Here is a 20500-nt window from a genome sequence, read left to right on the forward strand (position 1 = left end):
ATGTTACATGCTCAAACTTTCTTGCGCAGAAAGTACGTTGTGTGCAGAGGAAACTGTCCTCAATAAACACACCCTCAACCATTTTTGCGCAGGTAGATTTGCGCAAGTATTCAGTTTCTTGTGTGACCAGTGAGCTCTGTACTGTAGTGGTAAAGATGATCTCTTCCGGCGGCTACACTCAGGGACCTTAATACTTCAGTCTTTACCACTGTTGTCTATTGTCTTTAATACCGCGAGGCGCGAGTTGTGACAAATTTGGTGTTGTGTGCTGTTTGCGTGTGTGTGAAAAGATGTAGTGGAAAGTACTGTTTGTTGGACTGGTTTAGCGGTCAGGATGTGTTGTACGAAGCATGCAGACTTGAAACGTTGAAAAAACAACTGCAATTTTTGACAGCTACTGAAAATGAAGCTTGTGAGTGTTAACATTTATCAGTGTTGGAATAACTTATAGGTTTTTTTTTATATTTGTGTCATAATTTTTGCCAAGAACTGGGTGGGTGTCGAATTAATGTTTTTTATTCTGATTAATTAAATATTATGTAGAATTTTTTTAAATGACATGTAGAAATTTTTGTGCTCTAGTGTAAAGTAGATTATTTACTATTTTCCAGTATTGCTTGAGCAGCGATCCTAACAAGCCTTGCCACATATTGAGGTTCAAGGAAATCACATTAATGCTTGACTGTGGCTTGTCAGCTCAGACAGTTCTTAATTTTTTACCTTTGCCATTAGTACCGAGTGCAAGGCTAAGTAATTTGCCAGGATGGATGCCAAGAGATGTGTCCGATCCGCAGTTGGAGGGAGTACGTATCTTCTGTTGTTGTTTTCTCTCTTTATATCTGTCGCGTGTATGAATTAATCCAGGACTCTCATAATTATGTTTCCATTCCAGGAACTGAAAGAGTGTTGTGGAAGAGTTTTTGTGGACTCTGCACCGGAATTTTTCCCACCACAACCGAAGATTGTAGATTTTGCTGAAGTTGATGTTATACTTATATCAAATTATTTATGTATGTTAGCTCTACCTTTTATTACTGAAGGCACAGGATTTGCTGGGGTTGTATATGCCACAGAACCGACCCTCCAAATTGGAAGGTAAGAAATATTGAGTCAGTTGATTTTCAAATATATTTAATCAGACGTTTTCAGCAGACAGCAAGATTAGCTAATAATGTTTCAATGTAATATTGAACCCATAAGGAAATGGGAACAGAATTTCTTTTTTTAGCCACTGTATTTACAAACAGTAGGCATATTTATCTGATTGCAAACTGACAACACCTCAAAATCCTGCACCGGAACTCTAAGCACATTTGAATGAAAACATTTGATAGTCAGTTTCAAAGGCAATGCCCCTCATGAAAATGGCTGTAGTACGTACACCAAGTTACAAATGGAGCTAAAACTCTACAGAAATTCATGCATGTTTCTTATGTACATTCTGTCTGTACATTCTGGTTCTACCCCACCCATCACTGTATGAATGTGGCAGCAACATCTTTAAAAACTAAGTAACTGTGAAGAATGGCTCTTCCTATTCACATGATTGTAACCTGGGGCTGGGGTGCTGTTCAGCAGTAAGTATGGTGATATTGAATAATGCATTTTTTTTTTTTTTTTTTTTTTAAAGGACCAATTTCAGTTTAATGCAATATTCTTTACTATGGGAAAGAGTGTATGCTTGGTAACAATATGATAATGAACTGGATAACTGTGTAACACATTACTAAGGGTAAAAATAACTGACGATTTAACTACAAAGTGTAACAGTTAAAACACAAGGGCTTCCTCTAGGCAGTTCATATTATTTAGGTGTAGTGAACCAAATTGTGAGGAAAATGTTTTTAGTCTAATCTCACAGAATATAAAACACTTAAAAAGGTCCTGGGAATGCAGTTTACGGAGCTACGCACACATTCAGTATTTCAGAACCCAATCATTATGTTATTCTTAAGGAAAATATTATTGGTACTATTCAGGGGATTTTAAACGGTGTTGGTATAGCAATAAATATACTTTCTGTACATGTCAGTGTTACAGTGGTATTCATCCAATGTATACTTATACAGCTCTCATTACATCAATAATTTTTTTAAAGATATAGCTATGGCACCACATTTCTCAAGATTTCATGTTACATTCATTGGCTTTCATTGCAAGCTGGAGTATGGACTATGCTACAGGTCGATCTCACCTTGACCTACATAAAAAGCTGTACAAGCATAATAACTATTGTCAACATTCAGTTAAACTGAACATGCTGACATAAGATGTTGACTTCATCCCATGACGTAATCGTGTTGTGATGTTATGAGTTGCACGCACAAAAGAAGACAACAAAATACTGACAGATTTTTTGCTTTCCCTGTGTATTATTTTTTGGAAAGTAGATTGTGGTGACAGATTGATACATAGTGTAGCCCAAAGTATAAGGTATGTTGAAAGGCAACAATTTGGTTGTGAATTGGCAAAGCCAGTCAATGTTAGTCCTAATTATCTCACTTGTGGTGACATCCAGTTCTGTAGTCTAGCCCAAGGTCTAGGGTAGGTTGAAAAGTGTCAGGTTGTGAATTGGCAAAACAGTATCAAAGGCTTCATTTAATGTCAGCTTTCTCTTCTCTCTCTTTTCCTGCATATAATAATTCACGCTACAACATTGTTACATTGCAGGTATACGAATGACCAGTATTTAGGGTCAACTACTACTCTGTTCCCTGCTCTCAGTTAAATCAACACATGCTACCAGTGAGGCCAGAGTGTTTTTTTGGGATATAAAATGCCAGCTGTGTCTCATTTACATCATACAACACATGGTTGCAAATAAGAGTGAAAACCACAGTACATGTGTCCTTTATACTACAAAAACATTCTTATGTATTAACCCTAGGATGCATATACAGGGCCTCCGAGGCCCTTGTAAGTCTTCATTTTTAAAAAAAATTCTGTAATTTTTTGTTTGATTTTAAACTGCTTTCCAGTACTCTTTCACTAACACTATGACATTCCTCCTATCAAGTCTGAACGAGATACCTTTTTAAGTTTTTTGTATAATTCAATACATTTACCCATACACCGTGAATGCATAAGCAGGGCTTCAGAAGCCCTCACACATTTATAAATGTTCTTTAACCTATATTGTCTTCAACATTTGTTTGGGAGCAGTTATTAATTCAGCAATAATTGTAGTGGTATTTCCAACAACAGGAGTGCCAACAGCAGCAGTAGATGTAGTAGCAATAGTATAACTAAAAAATAATACACACTATTTTCACATACTGGCGATCTCAGTGTATTATTGATCTTTTTGCTATCAAATGTTTTATTATTGCATAGTATTGTTATCCTGTGCTACTCTTGTCAGCCTCGTTGTTACTGTAGTTTGTTTGTTGCTGCAAGGCCCATATTGTTACGAGTGTGACTTGTTTAGTGCTGCACAAGCTGCTGTTCGAGAGACACGCCTTTTGCTATGGCTTCGACACGCAAAACAAGAGAGTCAGTACATGCAAATGCAGCTAATTTTGAAAGTATTGTGGCTCAGTGGTTTGAAGAAGATGATTCTTGCAAGGAAGGAAATATTTTTGAAGATGCAAGTACTGAAGAATCACCCAAGGACCTGCAGATGTGAATATTGAGGCAGATGACAGTCCTTCCGATAATATTACTTCATCAGAGTCTGAAAATATACAACAAAAAGGTATAGAAGACCACACATACATTAGTCGGAATGGAACGATTTGGAAATTAGATCCTCCTGCAACTTTTCATACGCCTGTCCATAATATCGTAAAGAAGGCACCTGGTCCAGCCCGTGGTTTGAAAACCTATAAACCTTAGGATGCCTGGGACTATTTCATCTCGAAGGAAATACTAGATGAAATCATCAACTGCACAAATACTGAAGGCAGAAGGTTGGCTGCTTTACGTGGAAAAACGTTTCGCTTGCTGAAATGGAGGGTTTTCTTGGTGTTTGACTGCTTTCTGGTGTTGAGAAGAGTTGGGATGTCCCTATTAGAGAATTATTCTTGGATGAAAAGGCAAATCCTACATATAAGGCCACCATGTCAGTAAATACACACCTGGAAATGGAAAAAAGAACACATTGACACCGGTGTGTCAGACCCACCATACTTGCTCCGGACACTGCGAGAGGGCACGCACGGCACAGCGGACACACCAGGAACCGCGGTGTTGGCCGTCGAATGGCGCTAGCTGCGCAGCATTTGTGCACAGCCGCCGTCAGTGTCAGCCAGTTTGCCGTGGCATACGGAGCTCCATCGCAGTCTTTAACACTGGTAGCATGCCGCGACAGCGTGGACGTGAACCGTATGTGCAGTTGACGGGCTTTGAGCGAGGGCGTATAGTGGGCATGCGGGAGGCCGGGTGGACGTACCGCCGAATTGCTCAACACGTGGGGCGTGAGGTCTCCACAGTACATCGATGTTGTCGCCAGTGGTCGGCGGAAGGTGCACGTGCCCGTCGACCTGGGACCGGACCGCAGCGACGCATGGATGCACGCCAAGATCGTAGGATCCTACGCAGTGCCGTAGGGGACCGCACCGCCACTTCCCAGCAAATTAGGGACACTGTTGCTCCTGGGGTATCGGCGAGGACCATTCGCAACCGTCTCCATGAAGCTGGGCTACGGTCCCGCACACCGTTAGGCCGTCTTCCGCTCACGCCCCAACATCGTGCAGCCCGCCTCCAGTGGTGTCGCGACAGGCGTGAATGGAGGGACGAATGGAGACGTGTCGTCTTCAGCGATGAGAGTCGCTTCTGCCTTGGTGCCAATGATGGTCGTATGCGTGTTTGGCGCCGTGCAGGTGAGCGCCACAATCAGGACTGCATACGACCGAGGCACACAGGGCCAACACCCGGCATCATGGTGTGGGGAGCGATCTCCTACACTGGCCGTACACCACTGGTGATCATCGAGGGGACACTGAATAGTGCACGGTACATCCAAACCGTCATCGAACCCATCGTTCTACCATTCCTAGACCGGCAAGGGAACTTGCTGTTCCAACAGGACAATGCACGTCCGCATGTATCCCGAGCCACCCAACGTGCTCTAGAAGGTGTAAGTCAACTACCCTGGCCAGCAAGATCTCCGGATCTGTCCCCCATTGAGCATGTTTGGGACTGGATGAAGCGTCGTCTCACGCAGTCTGCACGTCCAGCACGAACGCTGGTCCAACTGAGGCGCCAGATGGAAATGGCATGGCAAGCCGTTCCACAGGACTACATCCAGCATCTCTACGATCGTCTCCATGGGAGAATAGCAGCCTGCATTGCTGCGAAAGGTGGATATACACTGTACTAGTGCCGACATTGTGCATGCTCTGTTGCCTGTGTCTATGTGCCTGTGGTTCTGTCAGTTTGATCATGTGATGTATCTGACCCCAGGAATGTGTCAATAAAGTTTCCCCTTCCTGGGACAATGAATTCACGGTGTTCTTATTTCAATTTCCAGGAGTGTAGATTCGAGGTTATAAGGAGAATGATTAGATTTGATGACAGGCGTACCCCTGAAGCCCGATCTGCAGGTGACAAACTTGCATCTGTTCGCTGTGTATGAGAACTATTTCTTGACAAACGTAGAAATGGAATGATTCCCAATGATTCGCTCACTGCTGGCGACCAACTAGTCCCATTCCATGGAAGATGCAGATTGACCCAGTATATGCCCTCTAAACCAGCCAAATATGGCATAAAAATATTTTGGTTATGTGATGCTACATCTGCATATGATTTAGACGGAATTGTTTACACGGGAAGGAAGCCCCATGAACCTATTCAGAAAAATCTTGGATTGAATGTGGTGAAGGATCTTGCTAAAAGCATTGAAGGATCATCAAAAAATATTACAGTTGACAACTTCTTTACTAGTGTGCAGCTGGCAGAAGAGATGCTTCAGAAGCAAATTACAGTGGTGGGAACAATTAAACAAAACAAACCAGAAATACCTAATGAGATGAAACCATCTGCCTCAAGAGCGATTCATTCCTCTTTGTTTGCATTTAGAGGTGACATTACAATGGTGAGTTATGTTCCCAAAAAGAAAAAAAGTCTGTAGTTCTCATTAGCACAATGCATCACGACAGAAACATTGATGAAACTCATGCAAAAAAGAAACCAGATATAATAAAGTTCTATAACTCTGCGAAGGGTTGAGTAGATCAAATGGACCAGAAAATTCGTTATTACACTTGCAAGAGACAAACAAGAAGATGGCCATTTGCATTATGGATGAATATGAAGGATGTTGCAGCAATCAACAGTGAAATCTTATTTTCCGCCCAACATCTGACATACCATAGTGGAAGAAGTGATAAAAGGCATTTGTTCCCAAGAGATTTAGCAGAGGAAACGGTAAGAGCACTAATGGAACTTGCATTCAGATCCCTAATCTTCCAGAGAAAATCGTTGATGCCATGCAAAGATGTGGTGTTCAAAAATATGTCATATTGCCAAACCAACTACCTGTTTCAGGAAAAAGAAGAAGATGCAATTATTGTCCATATAATAAACACAGGAAAAGTGCTATGACATGCATTAAGTGTAAAACCAACATTTGTAAGGAACATAGCGGCATTCTCTATGCTTCTTGTTTCTCACATGTTGAATACTACGAAAAATGCAATTTTATGTGAACAATGAATAATAAATTTTTGTCAAAATATTGCCTATATACATAATATTGTGAATAATAAGTATGTTTTAATTGAAGAAATTGATTGTAATAATTGTTATAAAATGTAAACTGCAACTTATAAGTGAATTAATAAAATTATTTGTATATGTTGTATGTAAATGGATGTAACTAATAAAAATTCACTCTTAGAGTTTTTAAAAAATTAATAAAATGTTAATCAGGCCCACCAGATCCTGTTACTGTATCTTAGGAATCTTTCAATATGACAATAAATTTGACAGAAATTAATTTTACTCCAAATAATGATTATATAAAAAGAGGAAAATTTTAAATTAGGGCAGGGCCTTGGAGGATCTGCATATGCATTTATGTATGTTTTTGGCACCATGCATCCTAGGGTTAAGGGGGATAAATGTCTATCTCAGTATTTCCTCAGAATTCTTCATGTTTCAGAAGCAGTGTACTACAAATACAGAGGCCCGTCCTCTTTACTTTTTTTAATTTTGCACTCGGTGAATGAATGGCCTACCTCCTCTAGTAAACTCCATGAGCACATAAATTTCTTGTGCCCTGTATGTCAAAGTATGAAGCATTTGCTTGTGCTGAGCTTGTTGACGGTAGTTATTAGCCTGTAACAGCTGACCACAATATTATTTTGCACGCCCTTCCATGGCTGTTAAGGAAAACAGTACTGTGGTAAGAAAAATGTCACAGTGTGAGTGCTTTTGGGACAAGTGTGCATATGCTATCAAGTGGTACAGCAAATCCTCTTGAAATATCATTGTAAAAACTCGTCATAAGCCAACTGAAGCACCCTCACTCCCAGGTGCAATATTATTGTGGTCAACTAATAGATAAAGATCAGTTTGTGTTGCCAAGATATAGGTGCTATGTCCTTGCTTACTTTCACAATTTGTTGTGACCAACGAATACACAGGGTAAGGAAGTTGATGGTCTGCAGGAAAAAATACAAACTTTCTGAACTACAAAAAATTACTACATAATGAAAGTTAGCATTACTTTTAAGGTTTCTGGAGACACCATGGCACCTGTGCCGGTTTGTGTCAATAGATACATCTGCATTTATTGGCAGGTTTATAATAGAAGTGACAAGACGACCCTTGTTTTTTATAGTTACAGTGGACTTGGTGCAGCTGCTTGCTGTATCTACCTCAACCAAATGCGTAATACGATTTTGTATATGTGTAAATGGTAAAGCCACAGTGTTGTACACCTGTAGTTGACAATTGTTTTCACCTGCGGCTGTTTGTACTTTGCAGTTGGAAGCAGGCAACATGGCTACCCGTAAACAGGGATATTCTTGCTCTTATCTGCTACTTAGTGACTTGGACATGGAATCCACTTGTGCCACTTCATCGCTGCAGCTTAAAATGTGAGAAGCAATTTTGATAGTATTTCAAACTCTCATTCTTCTTCAGGTTAGAAAGGAAAGGTCAAGTGCCTTGTAGTCAGCTTTGTGCTTCATGCAGTCACTTGCCACTCCACACTTTGCGTTAAGGATAAATCAGTGGTCTGTTCTCTCCCTCTTTCCTTTAACTGCTCAGAAGTTTTCATTTTTGTGTGTTGTTGTTGTTTGAATCCATCGTAAAATGTGTCGAACTAAGAAGCGAAACAAATTTTAAGTATCTAAATTGTCTGTATAAATTAATACAGTTGCAGCATCCCCCATTAGCACTTCTTGATGTATGTTTCAGTGACAAGTCTGTCATTGGTAGCTATGGGGAGTACATGTTGTTCACAATATTTGCTGGTTTTGATACATTGTAGTTTTTTTGGTGGTTAAATGAGTCTCTAAATTCCTGGCATGAACAAGGTTTGCTTCATGCTAGAGAAACTGGAAATGAAACACAATAAATAATCAAGGTTGTAGGATAGCAAGCTATATAATCCAAGGAATAATCCTCCAAATAGCATCATGCACAACTTAAAAATCACTTCAAATATGTGTAGTTGGGTAATCCATGATGTTTATGCTGCAGTTTGGTATTCCTGTGGCTAACGCCAATGCATTATTATAGATGAGTTCAGCATGAGATGAATTACAGCAAAGTTCATTCTTCATGTTTTGAATGTTATAATTAAAAAAAGGTTCAGTTATGTATTAAACTGCAAGCATCCCTTTGAGATGACTGAAATTTCCTGTGCATGGTCATAACTCACATTAAAATGCAGCAGCAATCTCAACAGTGTAATATTTCCCATGGTTTCTCTAAATCAATTAAAAAACACCCAGAATCCTAAACCCCTCACCTCATTCAGATTCACTGATGACATCTTTGCGATCTGGATTGAGGGTGAGGACACCTGTCCACATTCTTCCAGACCCTCAACAGCTTCTCCCCCATTCGCTTCACTTGGTCCTACTCATCCAAACAAGCCACCTTCCTAGATGTTGACCTCCAACACAAAGATGGCGACATCGGTACCTCTGTCCATATCAAATCTACTAACCACCAGCAATACCTCCACTTCGACAGCTGCCACCCATTCCACACCAAGAAGTCCCTTCTACCTAGCCACTCATGGCTGTCACATCTGCAAGGACGAGCGGTCCCCCTTGAAATATACCGAGGTTCTCACTGAAGCCTTTACAGACGATAATTATCCTCCAAACCTTGTACAAAAACAAATCTCCTGTCCCTTATCTCCCCCCCCCCCCCCCCCTGCGGGTTCGGGGGTAAGAATAGGCCCGCGGTATTCCTGCCTGTCGTAAGAGGCGACTAAAAGGAGTCTCAAATGTTTCGGCCTTCTGTGATGGTCCCCTCTTGGGTTTGACCTCCTTTTTTTTTCCAAATTTCCGTTGTTAGTGCGTGCCATTTGGGGAGGGACACCTTACGTGGTGTTTTTCTATTGGTCCATCATGCTCCACCATCTTGCATGTTACCTATTGTCGTGTGGGGGGACTATGCCCAACATCTTCTGGGTTGTCTCCTTCTCGCCTTGTGCGCACTCTTCTTCTTAGCGCCTACGACAACTGTGGACCCTTTCAACACCTAAAATCCAGCACGGTAGCCAGTCCGTTGTGGTGGGGTCGTCATGTACCCTCTTGGTGGTAGCCCCCTGACCACGCAGGGATCGCACTACAGATGCCAGAGCTGTTTCCTCCCCATGCATGCCAAGGAGTATGTGCCCATCTTATCTGGGGCACGGGGACTCCAGGCAATGGGATATCGGCCAGGTACCCGTTGCTTTGGCTGGGTGGCGCCCTTGGGGAGAGCCCTCGTTCGGAGTAGGTGGCATCTGGGCGGATGTGGCGCAATGAAGCGCAACAAATCACACCAAGCTGGTGGTCGCACGGCCACCAGCGTCTCTAAGCGTGGTAGAGTAGACTTTGATGCTGCACAATATGACCCTCAGTCGTTCCCCTCGTTGGCTGCGCCATGGGAGGGACGCCGATCTAGTGCCAAGCGGGAGCCTTACGTACCGCAATACCTTGTCTGCAGCAGGACTGATGGTGACTCCTTTCTTATGACGAAGCCTCTGTTTTTTTGTGGAACACCTGGAGGATAAGTTAGGGGAAGTGGCGGGGTTGTCTAAAATGAGGAATGGGTCCATCCTCCTCAAGACGTCCTCCTCAGCCCAGTCATGAGCGTTGCTCTTGTGCGATAAGCTGGGTGACGTCCCTGTTACCGTCACTCCCCACAGTAGCTTAAATATGGTCGAGGGGATTATTTACCATCGTGACCTCTTGTTACAATCCAATGACGAGCTGAGAGCCGACTTGGAACGACGTGGTGTACATTTTGTCCGTCGTGTACATAGAGGGCCCAAGGCTAACAGGGTGGCCACCGGTGCCTTTATCTTGGCCTTCGAGGGTGATGTCTTGCCCGAGAAGGTCAAGGTGATGGTTTACCGTTGCGACGTGAAGCCATACGTCCCTCCCCCGATGCGGTGCTTCCAGTGCTGGAAGTTTGGGCATATGTCCTCCCGTTGCCCATCCAGCGCTACATGTCGAGATTGCGGACGCCCCTCTCATCCCGATTCTCCATGTGCGCCTCCGCCTGTATGTGTCAACTGTGGGGAGCACCACTCTCCATGCTCGCCGGATTGCCCCGTTCTTCATAAGGAGTGGAAGATCATGGAATTTAAGACCCTGGACCGGCTTACTTATCGAGAGGCAAAACTGAAATATGAAAGGTTGTATCCTGCTTCCATTCGACCATCTTACGCTGCAGCCACGTTATCGTCACCCACGCGAGCGACGGTTGTCGCCTCATCTGTGCCGCCTTCAGTGGGCCCTCGGGGCCGTGTATCTCTGTCTGCCCCCCTCGTGTCTGGGGACAAGCCTTCCTCTGTTGCCCCCTTAGCAGTTGGGGGCAAACCCTCTTCTGTCGCTCCCCCCACGCTTACTTCGGGAGTGACATCTGCTCCGCAACCGGGAGGCTCGATCCCTCCCCCTCCTTCTCCGCCGGCGTTGCCTCCGCCGGTTCCTCTCTCGCGGAAGGGGTCCCTCGGGGCTCTCCCTTCCTCCGTTTCTTCTCCTTCCCAGCCAGATGTCAGCCAGTTGCTGAAGGTTCCGCCACCTGCTGGTCGTAGGGCTTCTGCCTCGTCGTCAGCCTCCGACGCTCCTTCAGAGAAGCTCTCCCAGCCCTCTCACCCTAAGGGCCGACGTGAGAAGAAGGAACGGCATGTGTCCAAGAAGAAGGACGTTCCGGCGGTTTCAGCACCGCCTGCTGTACATAGTCCTGGCTCCGGGGATAAGGTGGAGATCCTCGCCTCTGCCGCGGATCTCGCCCTCACGGAACCCTTGGGGGCCTCTCCTATGGACTCAGCTGACTCTCCCCCCGGTGGCGGCAGTTGGCTCTGAAGCGCTGTCTGCCTCTTAGTCACATTCACGCCCTCCCAGTCCCTTCCTGCTTCCATTCTCCAATGGAACTGCGGCGGTTATTTCCGCCACCTGCCTGAGCTCCGGATGCTTCTGAGTGATTCCCCTGTTCTCTGCATTGCTCTGCAGGAAACTTGGTTTCCTGCACTGCGGACCCCCGCCCTTCGCGGTTATCGGGGATACTATAAGAACCGTGCTGCCTGTCAACGAGCGTCAGGTGGGGTTTGCCTCTTTGTTCACCACTCTGTCTGTAGCTCGCCAGTACCCCTTCAGACGCCTTTAGAGGCAGTTGCTGCCAGGGTTGAGCTCTCGCCGGCTATTACTGTTTGCTCTGTTTACATTCCTCCGGATGAGGAGCTCCCCCCGATATGTCTTGGCTGCGCTGCTGGCTCAACTCCCGCCACCATTGCTGCTTCTGGGCGATTTCAATGCCCACAACCCTCTATGGGGTGGGACTGTCTCTGATGACCGCGGTCGGGCGGTGGAGCATTTGTTGGCTCAGCTCGACCTTAGCCTCTTGAACACCGGTGCTCCCACGCATTTCAGTGTTGCCCATGGCTCGTTCTCGGCCATCGATCTCTCTCTTTGCAGCCCCGGACTTGTCCCATCCCTCCACTGGAGGGTGCACCCTGACCTGTGCGGTAGTGACCATTTTCCCATCTATTTGTCACTACTCCAGTGTCGTTCTTCTGGGCGCCTGCCCCGCTGGGCTCTCCACAGGGCAGACTGGCCGGCTTTTACTTCTGCTGCAACCATTGAGTCTCCCCCACAGGGTGACATTGACGAGATGGTCCGTGTTTTAACCACGTCCATCATTTCAGCGGCCGAGGCTGCCATCCCTCGATCTTCTGGCCTCCCTTGGAGGAAGGCTGTACCCTGGTGGTCGCCGGAGATTGCTGAGGCTATTCGCGACCGTCGGCGGGCTCTCCAGCGTCATAGGCGGCACCCGTCTCTCGAGACCCTCATCGCCTTTAAGAGGCTCCGTGCCTTGGCACGTCGTCTTATTGCACGGCGTAAGCAGGAGTGCTGGGAGAGGTATGTCTCCTCCTTGGGCTCGCATGTCTCCCCCTCACTCGTGTGGTCCCAGATCCGGCGGATTTATGGATACCAGACCCCTATGGGTGTCCCTGGGCTCCCCTTGGACGGCGCTGTCTGCACGGACGCTGCCGCCATTGCTGAACGGCTTGCCGCGCACTTTGCTCAGAGCTCTGCGACTGCATCTTATCCCCCCGCCTTTCGCTCTCTAAAGGAGCGAGCCGAGCGGATGCCGTTCTCATTCCACACGCGTCGTTCTGAAACATACAATGCTCCTTTCAGCGAGAGGGAATTCCTCGCTGCCCTCGCCGATTGCCCTGATACAGCACCAGGCCCAGACTGCATCCACGCGCAGATGCTGAAGCATCTCTCCAGGGACTGCCAGAGACACATTCTCGCGATATTTAATCGCATTTGGAGCAAAGGCGTGTTCCCGTCGCAATGGCGAGAGGGTGTTATTGTCCCCATCTTGAAGCCCGGTGCGGACCCACTGGCGGTGGACGGCTATCGTCCCATTACCCTCACCAACGTTTTGTGCAAATTGCTCGAACGTATGGTGGGGCGGCGTTTGTGTTGGGTCCTTGAGTCGTGCGGTCTCCTCGCTCCATCCCAGGGTGGCTTCCGCCGGGGCCAGTCTGCAGTGGACAATTTGGTGCGGCTGGAATCTGCTGTCCGTACGGCCTTTGCCCGACGTCAGCATCTCGTTGCTGTATTTTTCGATCTGCGGAAGGCGTATGACACCACATGGAGGCATCACATCCTCGCCACGTTGCATGAGTGGGGTCTTCGTGGTCGGCTCCCGGCTTTTCTTCAAAGCTTTTTATTGCACCGCTCTTTCCGGGTGCAAGTCGGTGCCACCTCTAGTTCATCTTACATACAGGAAAATGGGGTCCCGCAGGGCTCAGTGTTGAGCGTCTCCTTATTTCTAGTGGCCATTAATGGTCTGGCTGCAGCAGTGGGGTCGTCGGTGTCTCCTTTTTTGTATGCCGACGACTTCTGCATCTCATTTAGCTCCACGACTACGGGAGTCGCCGAACGCAGGCTGCAAGTCGCCGTTCGCAAGGCAGCATCATGGGCTCTGACTCATGGTTTTCAGTTCTCTGCACCCAAGACTCGAGTTATGCACTTCTGCAGGCGTCGGACGGTCCACCCTCATCCTGAACTTTACGGCCACCTGCTTGAAGTGGTGGACACTTGCCACTTCTTGGGACTCGTGTTTGATGCCCGGCTCACATGGGTTCCTCATGTTACTCAGCTGAAGCAAAAATGCTGGCGGCACCTCAACGCCCTCCGCTGCCTTAGCCACACGTCTTGGGGTGCAGATCGCTGCACGCTGCTGCGATTGTACAGAGCCCTTGTGCAGTCCCGGCTTGATTATGGGAGCCTGGCCTATGGGTCTGCGTCACCCTCAGTGTTGAAGTTGTTAGACCCCATACACCACTGTGGGGTTCGGCTTGCCACTGGCGCTTTTCGCACTAGCCCCGTGGATAGTCTACTGGTGGAGGCCGGGGTTCCCCCGCTGCGGATTCGCCGCCATCGTCTGCTCGCCGACTATGCTGTCCACGTGCATTGCTCGCCAGGCCATCCCAATCGTCGCCTGCTTTTCCCTGCCATGGTCCTCCATCTGCCCGAACGGCGACCTAGGTCTGGGCTTTCCATAGCTGTCCGTGTCCAGTCCCTGCTGTCAGAACTGGGGTCATTCCCTCTTCTGCCTCCCTTCCGGGTCCGTACACCTACGCCTCCCTGGTGTTTGTCCCGGCCGTCCGTCCGTCTGGATTTGGCACAGGGACCTAAGGACTCGGTTCCACCTGTGGCCCTCCGTCGCCGTTTTCTTGCGCTCCTCGAATCATTTCCGGGCTGTGAGCCTGTCTACACTGATGGTTCCCTGGTTGATGGTCGCACTGCCTACGCTTTTGCTCACGCTGCCCATGTTGAGCAACGCTCCTTGCCGGCTGGCTGCAGTATTTTTGCTGCAGAGCTGGTGGCCATCTTGTGCACTCTTGAGCATATGTGTTTCTGCTCAGGTAGGTCCATCGTCATCTGCAGTGACTCCCTGAGCAGCCTTCAGGCCATCGACCGCTGCTATCCCTCTTCTCCTCTGATGTCCTCTATTCAGGAGTCTGTTTCCGCCATTGCCCGTTCTGGTCGTTCGGTGGTCTTGGTTTGGACGCCAGGTCATGTTGGCATCCCGGGGAACGAACGTGTTGACAGGCTGGCCAAAGGGGCGATTGACGCCCCAGCTTTGGAGATCGGCCTCACAGCTCGCGACCTGCAGCTGGTGTTGCGCTGTAAGGTGCTTGGGGTGTGGTCTGTTGAGTGGCGTGGCATGACGGCCCCGAATAAACTGCGGGCTGTCAAGGAGACGACCGATGTGTGGCGCTCCTCCCTGCGGTCTTCTCGCAGGGAGTCTGTTGTCCTGTGTCGGCTCCGCATCGGCCATACATACCTGACACACGGCCATCTTTTGCGTCAGGAGGATCCCCCCCTGTGTCGGTGTGGGTCCCGGCTGACGGTCGCCCACGTTTTCTTGGAGTGTCCCCGACTGCGCACCCTTCGGCAGTCTTTTCATCTCCCGGGCACCTTGCCTTTGATTTTATGTGACGATGCCTCCATGGCTGACAGTGTTTTACATTTTATCCGTGCTAGTCCGTTTTATGGTTCCATTTAGAGCGGTCCTGCACCTTGTCCTTTGTGTGTCTCTTGTCCTCCCGTCTCTCATATTTGGTTGCAGCTTTTAGTGTGTAGTCGGTTGGTTGACTCTTTCCCTTTTTGTTGTCGTGGTCAGTCAACCAGTCTCCGGCCATCTTCTTTTCTTCTGTTTTTTTTTTTTTTTTTTTTTTTGTCTGGTGTTCATCTGTCCTCTTCGTGTCTGTCGTATTCGTTACCGCATTTGTGTTCTTTTAGGGCCTGGGGGGGAGTATCCTTCCCCTTGGGGTTTTATCTGCTCCGCGCCTTAATGTCTCGCCTGTTTTTGGAATGGGGGACTGATGACCTTAGCTGTTTAGTCCCCCTTAAACATCCTAACGACCACCACCTTATCTTTCCAGTCACCCACCATCTCCCAAGGTCTCACATTGCAGCCACAGAGGAGCATTCCCATTGTAACTCAGTACCACCCATGACTGGAGCAAGTGAATTACATTCTTTGCCAGGGTTTCGACTACCTTTCGTGCCATGAAATGAGAACTATCCTGTGCCAACTATCCTTTTCACACCTCCCACAGTGGTATTCCGCTGTCCACCAAACCTACACAGTATACTCGTCCATCCCTACACAACCCCTGATCCCAACCCCTTACCTCATGGCTCATATTCCTGTAATAGACCTAGATGCAAGACCACATACATTACCCACCCAACAAAGCCGGGGCTATCTTTCAAACCAATTGTGTGATCTGCAAACTAAACTGCAACCCTTGTGCTGTGTTCTATGTGGACATGGCAACCAACAAGCTGTCTGTCTTCGTGAATGCCCACCAACAAACTGTGGCCAAGAAATAACTGGACCACCCTGTTGCTACCAACATCACCCGACATGACATTATTCATTTCAGTGACTGCTTCACAGCCTGTGCCATATGGGTCCTTCCCACCAATACCCATCTTTCTGTAACCCTCCTGGCCCCAACCTTTGTTAGTCATTGTTCTCACACATCTAGCCCATTCCCTGTTCCCATTCCAGCACTACACAGCCCTCCATTCCACCAACGAACCCTGTCTTTTTTCTTCTCTCAGACTTTTCTGCTGCCCCCCTCCCCTGCCCTCAGTCTTACCTCATGACTGCACCTAGCTGACCTGCTCTCCACCTTGTCCCAGCACACTCCCAGCAACGCTTTACCATCACGCACTCCTACACTGTCATTTCTCCCCCTCCATGCCCTAGCCTCCTCCTTACCCCTAACCAGTTGCTTCTCCCATCATGCAGTGCTGCTGCTGCTCGTAGTCTGCCTTTAGCTGCCAGCGACTGGCTGTGTGAGAGAGTTGAGTTTGCACATACGTGTGTGTGTGTGTGTGTGTGTGTGTGTGTGTGTGTGTGTGTGCGCGCGTGCTGTATGGTGAGTAGCATTTACCTATTTCATAATATTGTTGCATTCCATGCTGGATTTTTCATTGTTTGAAGACACAGATAAGAGTATAAATTAGGGTAATGTCATTACTTACGTGTTTTGTAGACCAGTAATGGCACCATTCACAGTGAAGTGTGATGGAAATGTGTGTGTAAACAGCAGGTTGTGAATATCTAACAAGATATCAGCAGACGGATAATATTTTTAGCATTGACTTAACAATTATCATCAAATCAAATCCTGGTAATCTACATAACCACAGTATATGCAGTGGACACAAAAAAGAATTAATAAGATTAATGGTAGTAATGATATAATAATAATAATAATAATAATAATAAGATAATTGTACCCCATATAACTCATCCAATGTTAAACTTTTTTTGTTATTTTTGAAGACACAGCAATTAATTGTAACTGGTTGCAAATTACAATCAATTGAGTACATAACAACAATATTTGGAGCAATTAAAATTATTTACTTAAGTCAGTCAGCTGTATTTAGTGGCAATAAGCACACTCCTAACCGTTTACTAAATGACTCTCCTGATGATCTTGGCTTCAAAGGATCCTTAACTAACTCACTTGACTGGTCAAGGTTGTGAAGCTAAAGGTTCTTTCAGTTCTGATGATGGACTTGTTGCCCTGAGGTTTTCTAAAATTTCAGAATGTGATTATTCAGAAAATGCCTTGTGCAAATGCAGTTTCAGGAATTGCCTAGGATTGTATGGAAACAGTACTGTTTCATTAAATGCAGACTTTATCTTACACGTAGTCGTTGATTTTTCCAAAGTGTTGTTTGGTTAATGTCCTCTCACTATGATTGTGCCATTAAATCATCACTTCTTGATCCCAGTGATGTTCAGGGGAATGAAACTCTGCCTTATCAAGCAGCTGCAGTTCATGGTTTGTGCTTGTTAAGCATTATAAAACCATGTCATACTTCCCAATAATCTCCACAATGTCCATCAAAAACTGTTACACAGTGACCAGTTCCTTTATGGTGCCCAGAATGTTCTAACAAGAACAAACATTTGTAGTTGTGGAAGTTCATTCAGTCATAAAACAAACGGAGTCTGCTGGTAAGTCATCAGCATAAGATCATATGAGAAATTGCTGCTCACATTGCTTTTATACTAGACAATACGATGTCATCAGATATATAAAAAATTCTAATCACAATGTGGCACCAAGAGAACACACATAAAAGAAGGTTATGCTTGTGGAAGCTTTCAGAGCCAGTGGCTCCTTCTAGGAGAAGGGTTGAAGGGGGAAGGAAGAGGGGTGAAGGAAAAGGACTGGAGAGGTTTAGGAAAAGGCGTAGATTTCAGAAAAGTCAGCCAGAACTGCCAGTCACGGAGACTTGCCGGACAGGATGAGAACGATCATCACACGTGCACATTGTTCATTGCCAATGATAGTAACTCTGTCTACCTCTCTTTGCTAGTACATTTGACTCTTTGTGCAAAATTAATTTGCATTTCTTTCATCCATATGCAGTAGGTATTCTTGTTTATTGAAAAATGTCTATTTAGCAAAATCAGATTTAAAGATTTAATTTTTGAAAATCTCTCTTTACTGTTTGGTCACTAGATCTTGCAATGTCCTTGAAATTGCAACATTGACTTTTAGAAATGTTCTTGTCTGTTTTTGGCTTGCGATTATTTAATGTCATTTAAACTCATGCCTAATGTTATTTTTTTTTTGCAAAGTCTACAAACATATAACCCTATAATTTTAAGTGTTAAAGGAAACCTCACTTTTCTGCCAGCTGCATAATTCAATAACATAAATCGTCATGCTGTTCTTTATTTAGATTGATGTCATGTTTCAACTCAGCTTTGATTTAGCAACCAGATGTAAAGTGTCCGTGAACGGGTCTTTCATGTTACACCAAATTCCTTTTTGACTTTGTAATTAGACATTTGATTTTATCTAAAGCGTTCAGTAAATCATCTTGGCCATTTTGTCTTGTTTCTCAGTAGATTGTGGAATAGGCCTAATACATGAAATTAAAAAATATATGTATTAAAAACCAATGAAGTAAATACCCGGAGTGGCCTATCCGGTCACAATAGTTCACCATTAGGCCCTTCATGAAAAAGAATTTCCCATAAAATCGTAGACAAATTTAAATTTATTGGGAAATGTTATTAATGGTACAAAGCTATACAGTGTATCGTAAGTATCATGAACAGTACCAAATTTGTAAAAGAATTTGAATGTATGAATTACAGATGAATCTTACTGGTAGAGAATTACAACACAAAAGTAAAAATAACACATCTGCTTTCAACAGTCCTTCACAAACAGGTCATAACAATTGTGTAATTGCTAATGTGCCGAGGTTGTTATTGTTGCCCACAGAATTAAGTGTTTTTGGATTCCTATTGCAATTATCAGAAAGTAGAAATTAGGCCTCATTGGGTCATAGGCCATATTGGTTACAGTAACCTTAATAATACAGAGAGAATCCCAAACATTTACAGAATATTTGTCATAACAGTAAAAATACTTTGGCTGCATATGATGTACAGCCAAAATTACAATGTAAACTAATGTGAGATGTGGCAACCTCTTATCTCTGAGGTCAGAAACATACCATGATCAGTTCATTAACTGTAGTCAAGTGTGTTGTTATATTCATTGGTTTCATCAACTAGCATCTAAACTTTGATCTTTCAGCTTAATCTAGACTACAGGCTATGCTACAGGTCACACCGTTGTCATAAGCTTCATTCCCTGAAGGAACAAAAGTTGAAGTTGCAGTTTAAAGCAACTATCTATGACCCTACAGAAATCGTGTATCCGTGAAGAATATCAAATTTCAACTTTCAAAAAACATCACCCCTTTTCTCCCCGTTCATTGGTTACCTGTATTCAATGTATCATTGGCAGCACTAAACTGACAATTTGCCAAGCTGTGTAACTACAGAGGATAAGTGTGCTGGGTGGCACTGTCCATATTCTGGACTTCAGGCAAGAAAGTTTTAGGGTGATTCCTTTGAAAAGGATGTGATTCCTTCCCGACCTTGTCCAATCCAGTTGTGTGCGCTATCTGTGAGTACATCATAGAGGGGGGGGGGGGGGGGGGGGTCCGCAGTCTCTTTCTTGTGCCTGTCTGTGACTCAGCATCCTTCTGTAAGGTGAGCAGCAATCTGTCCTTTCCATAATACTGTCTTAAGAGTGCTTGTTCGAATAAGGCAGTCACATTTTGAAAAGTTACTTAGGATTTTATCATACTTGTCAACATTCAGTTCATTTAATTTTGTGTCATTGTATGTTGTGATTGATCTTTTCTTATTTATTTGCTTTATTTTCATGTAGGTTGTTTCTTGAAGAGCTGGTTCAACATATTGAACAAACACCAAAGGCCACAGTTGCTACTCATTGGAAGGAACAGCTGCATGTCCTGCCCCCACCTTTATGTGACAGTCAAAAGCCTCGAAACTGGAAGCATATTTACAATATGCAAACAGTAAATGACAGTTTATCAAGAATACAAATGGTGGGGTATAATGAGAAGTTGGTAGGTCTGTCACTTACTACATTGTATTTTTGCTATAAAAAAAAGTGATTGAAAACATTCTAAAATTATGCTTTACAAATAGGTATGAGAAATGGATTTCTAACGAATTAGACATTCAGTGTTTCTATTTGTTTTATTTTATCTTTATTTTTTAATATGTTTGTTCAGAAATTTCCTGTACAGTATTTCATTTGATCAGTTGTAAATATTTTATGTTTTATAATTCTACATTGTTGCTGTATTTGTTTTCAAGCTTGGCTCAAACAAGTAGAGGAATTTGGTAAGACCTTTAGTATCAACTTGCTCAGAGTACAGTTGTACTCTGCAAGCCACTGTACAATATATTGTGCACTGCTCTAGTTTTGCCTCTT

At 45.1% G+C, this 20500-nt stretch overlaps 1 protein-coding gene across 1 annotated transcript in view; it reads left to right on the forward strand.

Annotated features, from left to right (window-relative positions):
- The first annotated feature begins 216 nt into the window (after positions 1–216).
- The window catches only part of LOC126473322 (integrator complex subunit 9), a 116914-nt gene continuing 96630 nt past the window's right edge, over positions 217–20500 (forward strand). Inside the window, exons 1-4 of the mRNA XM_050100309.1 lie at positions 217–412; positions 612–803; positions 893–1095; positions 19928–20129. Coding sequence (XP_049956266.1) covers positions 404–412; positions 612–803; positions 893–1095; positions 19928–20129 — 606 coding nt within the window. The 5' untranslated portion in view covers positions 217–403. The remainder of the gene's footprint in view (positions 413–611; positions 804–892; positions 1096–19927; positions 20130–20500) is intronic.

Source organism: Schistocerca serialis, chromosome 1 (assembly GCF_023864345.2).
Source record: "Schistocerca serialis cubense isolate TAMUIC-IGC-003099 chromosome 1, iqSchSeri2.2, whole genome shotgun sequence".
Classification (NCBI taxonomy): Eukaryota; Metazoa; Arthropoda; class Insecta; order Orthoptera; family Acrididae; genus Schistocerca; species Schistocerca serialis.